The sequence below is a fragment of the Carassius gibelio genome, chromosome B1 (assembly GCF_023724105.1).
Source record: "Carassius gibelio isolate Cgi1373 ecotype wild population from Czech Republic chromosome B1, carGib1.2-hapl.c, whole genome shotgun sequence".
In the NCBI taxonomy this organism is placed as follows: Eukaryota; Metazoa; Chordata; class Actinopteri; order Cypriniformes; family Cyprinidae; genus Carassius; species Carassius gibelio.
In genome coordinates, this window is record NC_068396.1 from 28,812,923 (window position 1) to 28,830,492 (window position 17,570).

Here is a 17,570-nt window from a genome sequence, read left to right on the forward strand (position 1 = left end):
AATGGCTTGATCTCATCAGCATAGTACTGTAGTCTACAGCCCCAAAAGCTGACTTTTAACCATCCAAACTTTGATAACTTTCTGTCTTCTGTCGACTTCTGTTGTCTTCAAGTCTGCCTTAGCTTCTCAGAGTTTGTCACAGAAATAGAAAGCACTACAAGGCTTCAGGTTAAAGTAGGACAGTCTACTGCCATGTCCTTACAACTAATAAAGGTACATCTATTATACTCCTGTGAGAGGACACTTGGCTTCTGGCGTGGCTTCTGGGATATATATTATTCTGTTCAAATATAGTCTCAGCAGCGGACCCTGGGATAGAATGTCAGGACCGGTTAGTAAAAAATCTTGTAAAAAAAAAACAGAAAGCCAATGCAGAACACTCTTTAGTGCAATCTAAAGCATCAGGCCTCAGTGGAGAGTTTATTATGCTGGAAAGATCAGACAAAGCAGAAAGGTATCTGACCGAGGCTATACTGGCCTCTTTTAATTTTAAGGCTTGAGATGCAGTATAGAAGCTGAGTTGAGGACAGTGATGCATTAAGAAGGTAAATGGACTGTATTTATATAGTGCTTTCAACAGACCACATGGCATGGAGCAGCTGGGGTTAGGGGTCTTGCTCAAGGACACCTCGACACTTGGTCAGGTGGATTGAACCACCAACCTTCCAGTTTGTAGACAACCTACATGAACCACTGAGCCACTGCCGCCCTATGGGACGATGGGGAGATTTGTTTTACAGAGGAGCCCGAGGGAACTTGGAGCAGTTTATTTCAGATTTTTAATCAAAGCTAACAACTTCTCGGTTACGTACTTAACCCTCCTTCTCTAGTGGAGGACACGGAGACGTTATGTCATGACAACATTGAGGATTCCCTTGGGAGAGAGACCGGGGAGCCAGAGAGACCGGGATGGGTAGCAGCAGCGGGTGCCTCTCTTTTTAGAAAAGAGGGAGATCGCAACGATGCCATGCTCGTTCGCCCACAAAAGGTACATGAGTCATCAATGAATGCACTTTCTGCATGTTAGATGCCCAGACACTGAAGACAACGACTGTGTTCATCCTCAGAAGACAGGTAACGACCACAACCAAGGGAGGCATGGATGGAACAACATCTTTAAAAAGACGCAAGCCGTTCGTGATTTGCTCTTTCAGTTAAAGACGTCACAACATAACTCAAAATGACTGACAAAGAGTGAACTTGTTTGTTGTTGGTGACAGAGACAAATTACAGTTCACAATTTTGAGGTTTAAGATGATATTAACTCAACATGAAAACTAGTTTTCTGACCTTTCTATTCATTGGGTCATATTTTTTTTTTATTTTTTTTTTTGTTCTGTCAAACGTGTGTGTGTTTGAAAAAAATGATTTGGGCAAATATTCAGATTGGGGAACCAAATGCTAAAATACTAAAATCATTTCTCACCTGGTCATGTAAATCCCACTGCACATAGTCAGACTCGATGCATCTTCTGTTAAAGATAGACCTGAAGTCTATCTTTACCAGCTGCCATTCTGAGCGGTGACTGACGTGACCGAAGATCCTGCAAACAAAGGCACAACGTCAGCCGCTGTATGTCTGGCGAGCAGTGGCATATCGAGAGCACACTGACTCTAATGATTAGAAAGATGTAGAGCGGACAGGAAGAGGAAATGCTTAGCAATGTTATCCAAGTCAAACCACATCAGTGGAAACCTGCGTCAAACTGTCAACAAAAAGTCTGAAACTCACATTGAGAAAGTCTGACACTCAAGAACAGTGTGACACTTTTAGGGCCTGTCAGAAAGAGAGCAGAAAGTATCTAGGAATATCCTACAAAAGGCAAACTTCATGAAATACTTCTCAAAATAATTTGAGGTTGTGCTGGATTCGGGATGATGCCAAATCAGAACTGGCATGGTCTTAATGATTTGCCTTTTCAAATAGGTGAGGCATTACTGGAAGGTTTCAAAATAAACCATTTGCTTTATCATTAATTGCTTTATTTTTATCACCAAGCAAATCACTGAGCATTTTATTCTTACGTTTTTTTTTTTTTTTCACAATTACCATTTAATCATATGAAACCTGTAATTATGACAGATTTTTCACTGTAACATAAAGTCACAACTATGAAAAATAAAGTAGAAATTTAAAGTCATAATTACAAGATATAAAGTTTAAAGTATAACATTTAATAAAAAGTTTAGTTATACAACATAATTTTAATACAGATATCAAATCAGTTAATCACATAGCACCAATTCAACGCATTTTTGCATGTAGACATGGTCAAGATGTTCTACTGAAGTGCAAACCGAATATCAGAATGGGAAAGAAAGGTGACTGTGAGTTCAACACATTCAAATGACCTCCAGATCTCAATCCAATAGAGCACCTTTGTGATGTGGTGGAACAGGAGATTTGTGTCATGGATTTGCAACCAGAAAATCTGAAGCAACTGTCTGATACTATGATGTCAATATGGACCAAAATCTCTAAAGATTGTTTCCAACAATTTGCTGGCTGCTATGGCACAAAAAAAATTAAGGTTGTTCTGAAGGCAATGCCAGAACAACCGGGGTCTAGGAAGGTTTACCTAATGAAGCAGTCTATACATTGTTTTCGAGCTAGATAAAATGGTACTAATATGCATGTCTAACAAAGCTGTTTAGTATTATAGAGGGTAATAACTATGGAAGCCCATTTCTGCCACTGAATAAAAAAATAAATAAAACAAAAGTCTTTTTTTTTTCACGATTATCACAGTTCTGACTTTTTTATCGCACAATTCTGACTTTTTTTTTGAGAAATGCATGATATAAATTAACAGTTGTGGGCTATGTAATCAGAACTGTAAGATATAAACACAATTTTGACTTTTTTTTTTCTCGCAGAAATGTGTGATATAAATGAACAATTGTGGGTTATAAAGCCAGAATTGCAAGATACAAATAAACTCACAATTCGGAGAAAACAAAAGTCACTGCGAGATAAAATTGCAATTATGAGAAAAAAAGTCACAACTGTGAGATTGAAATTCTGTGAACAAAGTTTATCTCGCAATTCTGACTTTATTTCTCACAATTAGTTATTTCTCAGAATTGTGAGTTTATATCACACTTGTGAATTTTTAACCCACACTGCGAGTTATTAAGCCAAAATTGTGAGAAATAAACTCACAGTTCAGAGAAAATATTCATATTTTTTCATCGCGATTGTGAATTTTTCTTTTTGGCGTAAACGGGCTTCCATACAGTAACAGAACAAATCATGTCAGTTAGGGAAAAAGTGACAATGCCAGCACTACTTTGAATTTACTCAGATTCTTTGAGGACATTCAGGGTTTACAGTGTTCATCACATATACCACATTTCATCAAGCACCATTTTCTCATTCCAGAACAAGCAAAATGTATTACTAATGAATATTCTTCATACTTACGTCATTATAAGCGTTTCCTCGCCCGGTTCGCCCAAGACACCGTCCACGAACAGTGGGGATGAAGTGAAGCTGTATTTGTTCCACACCCTCCCCTCATCAAAGCTCAACCTGTATAGAAACCAGTTGCACACAGCTGAAACTACAGTGTAGAAAAGTCATGTAGAAAAGATTGCATTTCTACACACAGCTGGTAAATAATTCAAACAGGACTTTACTGCACCTTTACGACATTTAATCTAGATTCATAGACAAAAGTATTACACAGTCTACTGGGTTTAATGAGAATGTTCACACTCCCCGTGATTATGCGAGTCAGCTCGGTGCGATTGCATTTACTCATGTTTTACGAACACACACATTGAATATTAGTAATGATTTGGTGTAGGATTACCAGAGGTGCCTGATGGGAAGAGGGGTGTGTCTAATTGCCACTAAAGCTCCGCCTTGATCCAGATACAGAACACTGTACTCTTCATCAAATATCTGGAATAGACAAAGAATGTATTAATTATGTGCTGCTCCATTCATTTTGGTATTCTCATTATATACTGTATTAAAATACTGCATAAAGTATAAAACATAACAATATTTAATTTCCTTTTATCACAATTTAGTGAATTTATGTGTGTGTGTGTGTGTGTGTGTGTGTGTGTGTTTGATTTATATTCAATATATTATATTATATTATTTTGTATGGAATTAATCTTGAATAACTGATTTGACAGCCTTATTTTTAAATGAGACAAACTATTGACTAATATCAATAGTAAAATTTCAATGAATTTATTAAATTGCAAATACTCACTGATCCGTGTGCTGTTGTTTTCCCTCTAAAATAATATCTAAAATGATTGATATATACATATAGATGTACACAGTACTCACACATATTATGTAAACACAAACATTTATTTTGGATGTGATTAATTGCAATTTATCGATTTGACAGCCCAATTTTAAAGCATTTTATCCTATTTGATAAAATTATATAAACTTAATACACGTTAATCAACCTGTCAGCTAATTCAAAAGCAAATTTTAACCCTTTATTTCCATCCAGTTTGATTCTGTCCTGTTTATATTCTTTGTTGTTGTGTAATCAATTTACAATTAAGTCTGTTGTGCTTTTCAGTAAAATACTTCCATAAATTAGACCACACTCAAAAAAAAACAAAAATACAAAAGCAAAGAAGAAAATGTACAAACTGTGACAGTACCTTTTCTAAAGGGTACTACAGTAAATTGCACCATTAGGTACTAAAATGTTCATTTTAGGTACTAATATGTACCTTAAGTTACTATTTTGCATTCTTTAGAGATAAACATGGTGCAAAAGTGTACCTTTTAAAAAGGTATTGCCCCAGTGACAGCTTTTGTACCTTTTCTTATAAGAGTGAACACAAGCATAATTTTATATATATATAGAACTAAATAATAATAAGAATAAGAATAAGAATAATAAAAAAACTCTAAAAGCAGTGGCCCCTCTAATCATCATTACATATTCGCTATAAGTTGCAAACATGTATGAAACAAGTAATTGCCTTACAGTGGAAAATCCAGCCTGATACAACAGTAGGTTGACCTACTGCAAAGTTGAACTGAAAATTGAGGCCCTAATTAGCAGTTTCCATTTGTTTGCCCCAGAGCTCTGATAACTGCACTGTAGGTGCTGTGAATTCTTGCTGACATGAATTCCTGTTGAGTTTATGCCTTGGGGCTTCAAACATTTAGCATACACAAGTCTGTTAAAGTGGAGGAAAACACCATCTGATTGGCTTAAGTACTTCATGGGCTAATGATTACGAGGCTAGTGTTTATGTTAGCGGGATACTGTGTGGGGTCTGTTTTGTTTTCCTTTGGCTGTGAACACACTGGAAAAGTTGGATCAACCGAGCTACAAGCTCCGCTAGAGTCATTATAACCAAGAAATGCATATGACCCTGGGTGCTTTGATCGACATAAATCTATGATAAATAAGGACTGCTTATTTCTGAAAAATATTTTTGGTGGTTGAGTGCCAAAGTTTAAAGAAAAAAAAAAACCTTCACATTATGTACTCCTGCTCATATGTGTCTCAGGGCATTATTACATATGTTCTCGTGTTATTTTCATTCATAATGTCAGATTGGATGAGTTATGACAATATTTCATATCCTTACTCTTCTTGGGAGGGCTTTCAATTTGATTAGATGAAAGCTGGCAACCACAGGTCTGCTGTCCTTGAAATGATGCTATTTCTCAAATCCCAGTGATTGTAATTCTTACTGACAAGAAATATGACATCAAACCCGTGCCCTACCCGTGCATGCTTTAACTTTTTGCCACATTAATTTTCTCTTAATTATTTGAGCTCTCCAATTTTAATTAGACAGCTGGCCCCATAAATTTACATCGCATCATCAAACATGCACCCACGGGCATCATATATGTCATTGAATTTAGTTTTCTCTGAAGGTGTCATTTGATTATTGGCTTTGAAATGCGGCACATGGATTTATCCGCTTAAAGATAAGCATCAGTGCTGAAATTACTGTCCACCCTCATCTGGCTGAACACCCCATGGTCAGAGTCACCTGCCGCCACGTGTTTCCAGCGTCGGATGTGATGAACATGCTAACGTTGCTGCTCGTTAACTCTGCGCCGATTGAACCTATGGAGAGAAGAGCAGAACAATTACAGTCATGCTTACCGAAGCAGATCGAGAGTAGATAACTAAAGCTATATGAATATGAAGATTGAGTGGATTGTGCCAAATGATCATTCCAAATGCTGGCAAGTGTTTTATAGATTTCGTCACGATTTGTATTTCTCTTAATCATTCATTTAACCAAAATGACTACATTTTATCATTAGTTTGTGATTATTAATGATGACTAGATTAGTTTGAAGATTAGAAAATAAATGTTTTTGGACTGTAAAATGCAAGGGCAGCTACAGAATATCATATACTCTCTTTCCCTTTTTCCCATAATGCTATAGTGTGTGCAGTATTCTGTGACAGAATAACTATTATGTTACTTGGTTTTGTTCCATTGTGTACTGCAGGATAAAAGAAAAGAAAACAAGTTTGAATGAGAAACATTCAAATGAGGTGATGAAAAGATACATTCATGCATTCAGGGGATAGATAAATGGATGAATGGATGGTAAATTAACAAAGATGGTTGGATGGATTAATGGATAGACAGAAATATTGATGGACAGATCAATGGATGATGGACAGAAAGGTGGATGTATAGAAATATGGATGGATGAATGGACAGACTGAAAGATGGATGGATGAATTGACAGAAAGATAAATTAATGGATGGAAAGAAAGAAAGATGGATGGATGGATGAAAAGATAGAAGGACAAATCAACGGATGGATGGACAGAAAGATAAATGGATTTTGTTCAATTATGATAATTGATGCAATGAAAAGATATGCATTTAAGGGATAAAATGATTGGCGGACAGAAAGATAGTTGGATGGATGAATGGATGTACAGAAAGATGGATGGATTGCTGGATGGACAGAAAAATAGATCGACAAATCAATGGATGGATGGACAGAAAGATTGATTTGTATCCAGCGGGATAAGATACAAAAAATATTTTAAAGATATTAAATAAAAAAATCTATTTATGCAATAAAAAGATAAATCCATGCACTTGAGGGAGGGATGGATGGATGGATGGAACAGACAGAAAGATATATGGACAGATAAAAGGATGGACAGACAGAAAGAAGGATGGACAGATCAACAAATGAATGAACAGAAAGATGGATGGACAAAGATGGATGGACAGAAAAGTAAATCAACGGATGGATGGACATGAAGATGGATGGATCGATTGGATGATGGATAAACAGACAAAAAATAGATAGATAGATAGATAGATAGATAGATAGAAATAGTCAGATAGATAGATAGATAGATAGATAGATAGATAGATAGATAGATAGATAGATAGATAGATAGATAGATAGATAGATAGATAGATAGATAGCTTTTTACAGCAGCAAATGCATCATGTGTAATGAAATCAGAGTCTGACCCTGTGAGGTAAGTAGGAGTTCTAGAAAACCTCTCTATCTAATAAGCTAAGCAACTCAGGAAAGTCTGTGGCTTCTCTACAACCCTTCTGCCATCAAATCAATCAACTAAACGTCAATTTAGAGCCTAATATCTAATAGTCGCTCTCCTCCTAGGATTACTTATCTAGATAGTTACAGTGCCAAGACATTTATATTTCATCTGCGTGCATCCGGAGGCAATATAGTCGGCGAGCGTCACGAAAGACACAAGCCTGAAGGAGTAAAATGAAAAAGTCACAAGCGCTTTCAATCTTATAAAATAAACATTTGAAGTTTGAAGTGGTGGAAGAGTTAGTCGGTTGTGAAAACAGAAGATGACGGAGAGAGAATAATAAGAATGCTCCAAAGACTCTCTGCCGCTAATCTCAAGAGTAGCACTTAGCATTTCCATTTGTTTATGCTAGCACGACACTAATCTTGTTTATAGTCCATATACAGATGCCTGTGCTCCACGAGCGCAAAATGAACATCTTCGACAATAACAGTGTCATAAGCGCTCAAGATGAAAGGAATTTAAATATGTTTCGCCTTTGGAGTTCCAAAACAAAAAAACGAATTGATGTCAGGGATTTAAGGAAGAATACAAGAGCTACACACTTTAAAAAGTATTTTCTTCTTCCAGTACCTGTCATCTAGACAATTGTTCTACCTGTCTGTATCCAAAGCAAAAATACAAATAATCCTCGAGTATTGAGTTTTATTAATCTTTTTCTAAATATGTGTCTTCAACTTTGAAATGCTTCTTTAAAGATTTAATCTGAAACATTTCAGGCACATTTTTACAGGGCAGTTCCAAATTAAGAAAGTAAAGTAACCACAGTTCTATATAATTACTACAAGTATTGTTAATGAAACAGTATGAGGAAAACATTTATGTAATATTAATAATACTATTACATTTTAAAAATTAAATTTGTAAGTGCTTGTTTCAGATAATAGTATACTTTAATGGTACGCAAATATACATGAGAAAAAAAAAAAGGGGGGGGTGGGGTTTGGTGGTACAGTCAGACTTTTATTAATTTCTTCATTTATTTATTGTAAGTAATTAATACTTAAAAAAATGCTTAACAATAAATAAATAAATTTTGAGCATCAAACCGACATATTAGATTTATAAGATTTATATTATATTTATTATATTTCAATTTTTTTCATTTATTATTTTTAGAAATTAATTCATTTTTATTTGTGAAAGGAAATTATGTATATATATATATATATATATATATATATATATATATATATATATATATATATATATATATATATAACATTAAATTAAATTAAATTAAATTTTATTTGTATAGCACTTTTCTTGATGCAAATTGATCATGATGCGTATAAAGTTATATTTATGTTTTTTTTTTTTTTTTTTTTTTTTGTGTGTGCTTGTTATTGAGAGTAAAGTGGAGAGATGACAGAAAAGTATTGGGTGGAAAGAGGGGAGCAGGATCAGCAAAGGACCTTAAGGCGGGATTCGAACCTGGGTCGCTGTGAGTGCGGGTACACTGCTCCCGGTGTGTGTTCACAGTGTGTGTGTGTGTGTTCACTGCTGTGTGTGTGCACTTTGGATGGGTTAAGTGCAGAGCATGAATTCTGAGTATGGGTCACCATACTTGGCTGAATGTCATGTCACTTTCGTCACTATATGTCAATGCACTAACTTATTTTCACCAGCGTAAAGAGTTTTATTTATTTTTTCTTACTACCCTTAAAATTTTAGAGAGTAGAGCATATTTGCACTTTATGTATGAATACAAATAAGATACGAATATTGTTATCAGGATCAGTCATTTTACCCAAACTCACCTGATGCTACTATGATTCCAGGGGCAGACTCTCTGCTGGCTATGTTTCCAGATGTGTATGGGTTTGCAGATACGTGCAGGTGGAGATGCAGGGAACAGTACGGCTAGAAGCAACACAAACAATCATCTCAATCAAGCAGGGTCTCAACATCGGTACGACCCCCAGTGTGTGGCCTCCACTAAACTGTCATTGTGATTGGGCTCGAATAAAAACCCATTTAAAAATCCCATAACAGCAAAGGCTTATGACTTTTTTTTTTCCCTTCCCAACATTAATTTTGATTGGAATAACCTTTAGTGACACAATTCTCATTATAAGTCTGGAAATGCCAATGGTAAGCACATGTTGCAAGGGTTGTTTAGGGGTTTATTAAAACTTTGACATTTTCAAACAAATAGCTCTGTAATGGATGGTGAAGGCAAGGCCAGCAGTGGGACTATTAATTAGTTGAGTTTATCAAAGGGTAATTATTTTTGTTTGCACTTGGGGGGGTTGGGTTGGAGGGTTGGGGGTTTGTGGAGGCCATTCACTGGAGATGGAAAATATCTCCACAGAATGAAATATACGTCATGTCATTTGAAATGACTAGCAGCATTGATTACGTAGACCTCATCCAAACACCTGTGTCTACAGGAATGTGCATTCTGTTGGCATATTACCACTTATTACTTTTATTATTATTATTATTGAGCCATTGTGCAAAATTGTTTCAAATACCAAAAAAATCAAGTATGACCATATGTAACATGAGTGTTTTTTTTTTTGTTTTTTTTTTAAATACACATTCTCAAAACTAAGTTTTCCTGCCTTTATTTGTTTCATGTTCAACCGTGAACATCACAGGAACATTTCCAATGCATCTCAAAGAGCGTGCTTTAAGTACTAGTTATACATTATTGTTATAGTATTTATTGATATGTGCTCCTTGACCTTAGCACAGGTATATTTGCAGTAATAGCCAACGATACATTGCTTTTTTTGTTTATGCCAATAATCATTAGGATATTAAGTAAAGAACATGTTCCATCAATATATTTTGTAAGTTTCCTACAATAAATATATCAAAACCTAATATCTGATTATTAATATGCATTTCCAGGAACTTCATTCGGACAACTTTAAAGGCAATTTTCTCAATATCTCGATTTTTTGCACCCTTAGATTCCAACATTTTCAAATAGTTTTATCTCAGCCAAATATTGTCCTATCCTAACAAACCATACATCAATGGAAAGCTTATTTATTTATTAGCAACTTATTATTATTATTATTATTATTATTATTATTATTATTATTTTAATTTACCCTTATGACTGCATTTTTCGTCTAGAATCGCATATTTTGAATGAGCTTTTTAATTAATACTATTATTATTTTAATTTAATTAGTAAATTTGTTATGTGCTATTTTTCATCAGTTTTTTTTTTTTGACATTTGCATTTAATGTTTTATTTCAGTAATTTTGTACCTCTGTTTTGTACTAAATTTCAGTTAGTTTCCAAGCCAAAAATGCTTAATCTTTTATATTTTATTTGAATTAATGAAAACATTTTTTATAGCTTTAATCACCAAAAAGAACATAGTATATATAAACAAAGTATATATAGCGTTCAATGATGTACATTATATAATTTTAACAAAATGTATATATATATATATATATATATATATATATATATATATATATATATATATATATATATATATAACAATTAATAAAATAAAATAAAATAAAGGGTTCGTACCTTTTACATCAGTTAACAAAATTACAGCTTGATTGGAAAATACACGCAATTAAATATGCTATTCACCAATAGGTCATTTGTTTAATTATTAGATTTTTTTTTCTTTTTGTTCATTCTCATATTTCATCTATAATCCTCTTTGACACCCTTGTCTCCTTGGTTAGAAAGTACAATTAATTTAAGGGGAAATAATAATAATAATAATAATAATAATAATAATAATAATAATAATAATAATAATAATAATAATAATAATAATTTTTATACAATGTAATAAAAATCAACCCCCGAGACATACACTAAAATGCTTATAGCTGAAGAAACTTCCCTCTTTGTTTAATGCTTCTAAAGCTAAAATCTGGTAAGTTGCCATTGTGAAAGTATTCACTGTCCTCATAAAGCTCATTTATGAATGTCTTTTTCCTTTCCCACAAGTCCACTCACCAGCATACAATGGATTCGGTTTCCTCTGAGATCAGCCGAGGGAGCCTGCAGGAGCCTCCAGTCACGGCCTTTGTTATAGGTTATGTATGTCTTCACCTCATTATTCAGCTTCTTATTAGCCAAGAACATGCCTTTTATTCCTGCCACCTAGGGACGGGCACATAAACAAAGAAAGATAATGATGAAGAGATAAATCACTAATAACCATATCCCTAAAGTTACACCTTTTCCTCCTATAGAAAAAAAGAGAGAGAGAAAAAAAAAATACATAAAAAGCTCCGTACATACAGAACAGCAGTTCCTGGTCTATCTATTGGTGTGGAATGGGAGTTTGTAAGGGAATGAGAAGGTAATCCATGTCTGTCCTGAACAGAAGTGACATCTCTTCAGGGCCAGGAAGCACTAGAGAGGAGGAGAGGCAGCCAGAGATGGGCCTCGAAGGGCACTGACTATTCAATAATTGACGAATATTTCAATCTAGCCACCGGCTGAGATTTTAGCATATGTTACACGGAGGTGGCGACCTCAATCAAGTCACTGGACTCTTCAGCCTATCCGAGGGCCAAATGTGATTTTATGGGGGTTGCTATCATCAACAGTTTAATTATTTGATCAGGAGATAGCTTGACACCTGCTGGCCTCTGTTGCAATGCACGGCTGCATGCGCTGTTCCTTCCAGAGGTGTATGAATAGAGATCTGGGGTATTCTTCAGGAGATGAGCTGTCTACACCCAAACCCTAATTCGCTGGCTTCAGTCAGAGCTTTGGCAGAGCTATCAGACCAGTTTGTAGTGCTATAAAAAATTGGGAACTAAAAGCACTCCAAAGCCCTGCCTGCTCTCAGATTGTAAGGTATCTTGTTGCATTCAGGTATTTGGAAAGACATTGATCAGAGTTAAATGCTGAGAAGGTCAATAGTACACCAGGGACAGGAAACTAACTTTTGTTCAGACAGGCTGCAAAATCGTTTTTAGATTCCAATCCAGTTGTTTAGTTGTTTGTAGTCTTAACACCACAAACACACACACACACTCAAACACATTAAGTGTTTACCGGGATATATTAAAATTAAATATATATATATATATATATATATATATATATATATATATATATATATATATATATATATATATATATATATATTTTTTTTTTTTTTTTAGGGCCGGGACTTTAACGCGTTAATTGAGATTAATTAATTACGCAAAAAATAACGCGTTAACTAAGATTAATTAATTACAGAAAAAAAAAATTCCCGCATTTTTTATAACTTATTTTTGAACCGCGGAACGTTTCTCACTGGATGAGTTTCGGCGGACCGATTATACTGAAGCACCAACTAGCGTTCGCATATCACCGCAGCACATTGAGCCTCAAGTATCACCTCAACGCAAAACATATAGCAGCTAGCGTGGACTTTACACTTTATGTTGAACTATATATTATTTTGTTGATGCAACAGTTTATGTTGAACTCTTTATTGTTTTGGCCAAGGTTATTGAGAGTTGGACTTAGTATGTTATGGCCTCTGAAGCAACAGAGAGATGTTTTCTAATAGTCAGGGTTTCCAATGTTCTGAATATAATTGACAGTATTGTGTTTTACTTAAAAAAAAACACTTTACAGAAGGTTCCAGCACCTATAAGCTTCCTGAATTTCTGAAATGTACTATTTCTAAATTGTTTCTAAATATGCTATTGATACACTTCATGGCAAAAATTGCACTGGTCTGCTAGACTTGGTTGAACAAAAATAAACAATATTTTGTTGCTTAAGCTTATGTATTCAGTCATTATTCAATGGTATACTATAAATCCATGTGAAAAAAAATTACTTCTCACTGTTCTCAGGTCAAATATTTATATGCGATTAAAATGCGATTAATTTCGATAAATTAATTAAAAAGCCTCTAATTAATTAGATTCATTTTTTTAATCGAGTCCCGGCCCTAATATTTTTATAAACCCATATGTGTTCTGAAATCTAAGTAAAATGTGATTTTCTTTCTTTTTGTTTTCTTTTAAAATTATAATAATCATAACCATTGCATTTATTAAAAAAAAAAAAAAAAAAAATTATATTATGACATTTACTGGTTGACAATTTTTTATTTATTTTCAACAGTCATTAATTGTGTACAGTCTTCAGCGTCATATGATCTTTCATAAATGCTTCTAAAATGCAGATTTGGTGCCCGATAAACATTTCTTCTTATTATCAACACTGAAAACAGATGCTGCTAAACACTTTTGTAAAAAAAGTATACACTACTATTCAGCCGTTAAGTAATAAATATGTAATAAAATATTAATTATATAATAATAATACTTTAACCAAAAAAGGACAGTAAAGACATTAATTATGTTCCAAAAGATTTCTGTTTTTTTTTTTTTTTTTTTACATGGATAATAATCATTGTTAATGATTCCAAAAGATTTTTTTTTTTTTTTTTTTTTTTTACATGGATAATAATCATTGTTAATAATAGTGTACCAAAAATAATGAATATTGACTGAGGTTAAAATCAGCATGTTCCATCCATCCATCTATTTAACATAATAATATATACATTGTAAAAAAATATATACATAAAAAAACATTTAACACTGTGTCCAAAGATTTAGATGCACAGAGAGTATTCTGGGTTCCTTGTTTAAATAATCCACTGATAGTCATGTAATGAATAACTTAATTAATTAGCACTGCTATTAAATCAATTAGGACTACACCCAATTAGCATTAATTAGTGCATTCAATTTGATCATGCTTTAATATCCAGAGAAATGTGAACATGAAGCAGTGATATTGTCTCAGCACTGTGTGGAAAATAAATGACACTGTTGTGTTGTAGAGGGATGTACCTCATATAGATCTATCATGACATTTCCCTCTGGTCCCATACTGCTCATGACGTTCTCCAAAGCCAGCGTGTAGTAAACGCCTCCGGCCTCTGACACGTACAGGTTGTAAGTGTCATTCTGGTTCCACTCTTGAACTGCCGCCACGACCCGGTTCTCATCTGTACTGATCACATGCAGATCCTGGGGAAAAAAATAGAAAAGATATTTCATGAGACGGATCTGTGATTTATTTGACAAAAGAATATTCTGCCTCCGGCATTATCCAAATGTTGGCATAAACATGTCAATAAAGAAGTCTATAAAACTGACAAGGAGCGTTTTATAATAGTGGGTTATGATTGATGCACTTAGGTGCGGACCAGTATAGCTGCATGACTTCAGTTTTGTATAAGACATTATTTGATAATAATTATGTAAAAAGAAAAAAAAAAGAAAAACTGCAAAACAGCATATAAGAATGATTTCTGAAGGATCATGTGACACTGAAGATGTAATGATGCAGAAAATGCAGTTTTGCGTCACAGAAATAAATGACATTTAAAAAAAAACTGTTATCTTAAATTGTAATAATATTTCACAATATATGATATTGTCACTGTTGTTGTACAATAATTTCCCTTTATCTAGCTGTCTATATCTGTATTTAATATTGATACAATGTGCATTTTGTCAATAAAACTGCCACGGAAGTCTCTAAACTTCAATTGCCTTTTATTCTCTTGATGAGCCGACTGAATTTCCTGTGCGGTTCATAACCGAGCCATTCAGATGATTTAACAACTCTGTTCAGTCTTTTCTATCATCACAAAGAAAAAGGAGGCAGAACTATTAAAACTTAAGTGGCTTTTAATATTCAAGCATCAAAACACCTTTACCCTTCTCATTTGCATATATCAGAGGAGGACGACTTTAACTTTAATGTGATTTTTGCCTCTAATCAAGCGAGATTGAATATGAATGTATTTACCGGGACGGCTGGGGACAGCCGGAGAGCAGTGGCGGTTTCACCCCACTGAGCTGAATCCGATTAATAATCAGTATCAGACCCTACTCTCACCTGCCCTGGTTTGCTCACAGCTCCGGCGTACAGCAAATATTCTTATTAGGCCTAAATCGAGCTTGTCAGTTGGGCAAATGCAACAAAACCACATGCTGGCAGTTTGCGAATTTCATCTACCCCAGACTGGGTGTGTGCTTAGAGGAGCGCCGAGAGCTTGATTGAATAAAACATGTTTAATTGTCATGTGAGCGCAGCAGATTTTAAGCTTTGAATAATAACACAGCATCGTGAGAGGCGAGGGACCTTGGTAGCATCTGCGTCCCCGAATTCACTCACTCAGAAGTAAGAGCCTGCCAGATGCCGGCAAGAAAAAAATCAGAATTTGTAAAGGTTTAAAGCTTCAAAGGCTAACATCGAGGGACACGGTGATCTGGGTCTGAAATAGAAATGACTGTTTACTCTGTCACAGCGTAGCAGATTCTGACTTTGTGTCGAGCAAGTGTGAATGAGCTACCCTACCTTTGGAAGGGTGTATTTGGGAAGCTTCATGGGTGTAAACACATCTCGCCTGGATGACACGTAGTAGATTGGCCGACCGCCGGTTGACACCTTGGGTAATGGAGGGATCACAAATAGACAGGACAAAGACGCTTTAGAAAGAAATAACATTTTGAGTTCTACCGGGATTTTGGTCACATATTAGGGTTAGCATTATGCATTGCGATATGATCAGCGCAATTCAATCACGTTATCATAATTGAATCGCAGCTGAAACTGTGCCAAATGCCTGACACGGACTGGATCTGGAGGATTAGTTTCTATCTGTGCTTTAATTAGGGCACCTCATAGACCCTGTTCACACATGGGCAAAAATCTGGGGGAAATAAAAGTTGCGTAGTGAATTTCAACCATTTTTAAAATAAACTTGTTGGTTGTGTGTGTGTGTTTTTAAAAGAGAACAGCCTGCCCATGAAATCATTTTGAAGGTTTGACAAAAAAAAAAAAAAAAAAAAAAAAAGATACCATGTTTGCACTTAAATTAAAACTCAAGGATGCACTTAGTTATTATAAATTCAAGTGTATCTGAGCTTGTATATTGATACAAGAATTTAAAATATCAGTGCAAAATCATAAGAAAAAAACTATGATTACAGCCATACTAGTCAAAGGTTTCCCCTCTGTAAATAACTCACCTGAACAAACACATACTCATCTTGGACCACCAGGGAGTTGGGGTCAATGTATCCAGGAAAAGGTTTGCCCTTGTTGGCATCTGTGCAGTTCTGAAGCTTGCATGTGACATAAAGAGCCTCTGCAACAACAACAGGACATACGGCAGAAAAACATGACGGTACAGTCAGACTGTAGAGAGATAATAGTAATACTGTTATTGATAACTTCATTTCTTTAAGGGTTTCTCCTGTATTACATGTTACAGCTTACCAAAGATTTTTAAACGTTGCAAATAAAACAAAATTGCTACTTAAGTCTATAAACTTCAACATTAAATTTATAACTTGCGATTAATTTATTATTTTTGGTTAAAACTATTTTTATTCACTACATAACCACAATTGCCATCTAATATTTCTCAATATAGGTCGATTTTATGGTACTGATAACATCAGCAGACTTACATTTTACTTTAACCATGAGAGGAAAATCTTTAGTAGCCTGTACGTTTAAAAAAAAGTTAGAACTGTACCCAGCCTCACTAATTGTCCTTGTATATTAACTTAAAAAAAAAAAAAAACACTCAAAATAACATAGAGTAGAACTGACACATGTAGCTTTACTAGTGCAGAACTGTCTGTTTTTAATTCTAAAGTGAAGCCTGTTTTGAGTGTTGCCTTGTGCCATTTCTGAATTATTACTTCTTGAAATGTAATCAAAGCACGTCCAGGGACGCCATTCAGACTTACGGGTTTCTGAGATGCTGGTCTCAAGGTGAATCAGGCCCGGCTCTTTATCAAGGCCCAGTTTAGACCTGGAGAGCCCAAAGGAAATAAAAAACATGGTTTTATAAAATGAGCTTTGGAAAACGAAAATCCTTTGTGTTTCCCTACAACAACAGATGGGTCAAAATAAGGGCATTGGCTTTTTTTGTGTTGGCTAAAAGATCCATGTTAGCCTCCCAAAGGAGCGATGCAGGTTGAGTCTAGAATGTACCATCAGAACACCCAATCCTGTTAAGTCTCCAT

The 17,570-nt window shown here is 34.8% G+C and overlaps 1 protein-coding gene across 1 annotated transcript in view; it reads right to left on the reverse strand.

Moving 5' to 3' along the window:
• Positions 1-17,570, reverse strand: part of LOC127948339 (VPS10 domain-containing receptor SorCS1) — a 148,701-nt gene that overhangs the window by 25,281 nt on the left and 105,850 nt on the right. Inside the window, exons 6-15 of the mRNA XM_052544761.1 lie at positions 17,292-17,356; positions 16,563-16,681; positions 15,889-15,978; positions 14,370-14,549; positions 11,509-11,655; positions 9,320-9,422; positions 6,001-6,077; positions 3,816-3,907; positions 3,425-3,532; positions 1,427-1,544 (exon numbers count right to left, since the gene is read on the reverse strand). Coding sequence (XP_052400721.1) covers positions 1,427-1,544; positions 3,425-3,532; positions 3,816-3,907; positions 6,001-6,077; positions 9,320-9,422; positions 11,509-11,655; positions 14,370-14,549; positions 15,889-15,978; positions 16,563-16,681; positions 17,292-17,356 — 1,099 coding nt within the window. The remainder of the gene's footprint in view (positions 1-1,426; positions 1,545-3,424; positions 3,533-3,815; positions 3,908-6,000; positions 6,078-9,319; positions 9,423-11,508; positions 11,656-14,369; positions 14,550-15,888; positions 15,979-16,562; positions 16,682-17,291; positions 17,357-17,570) is intronic.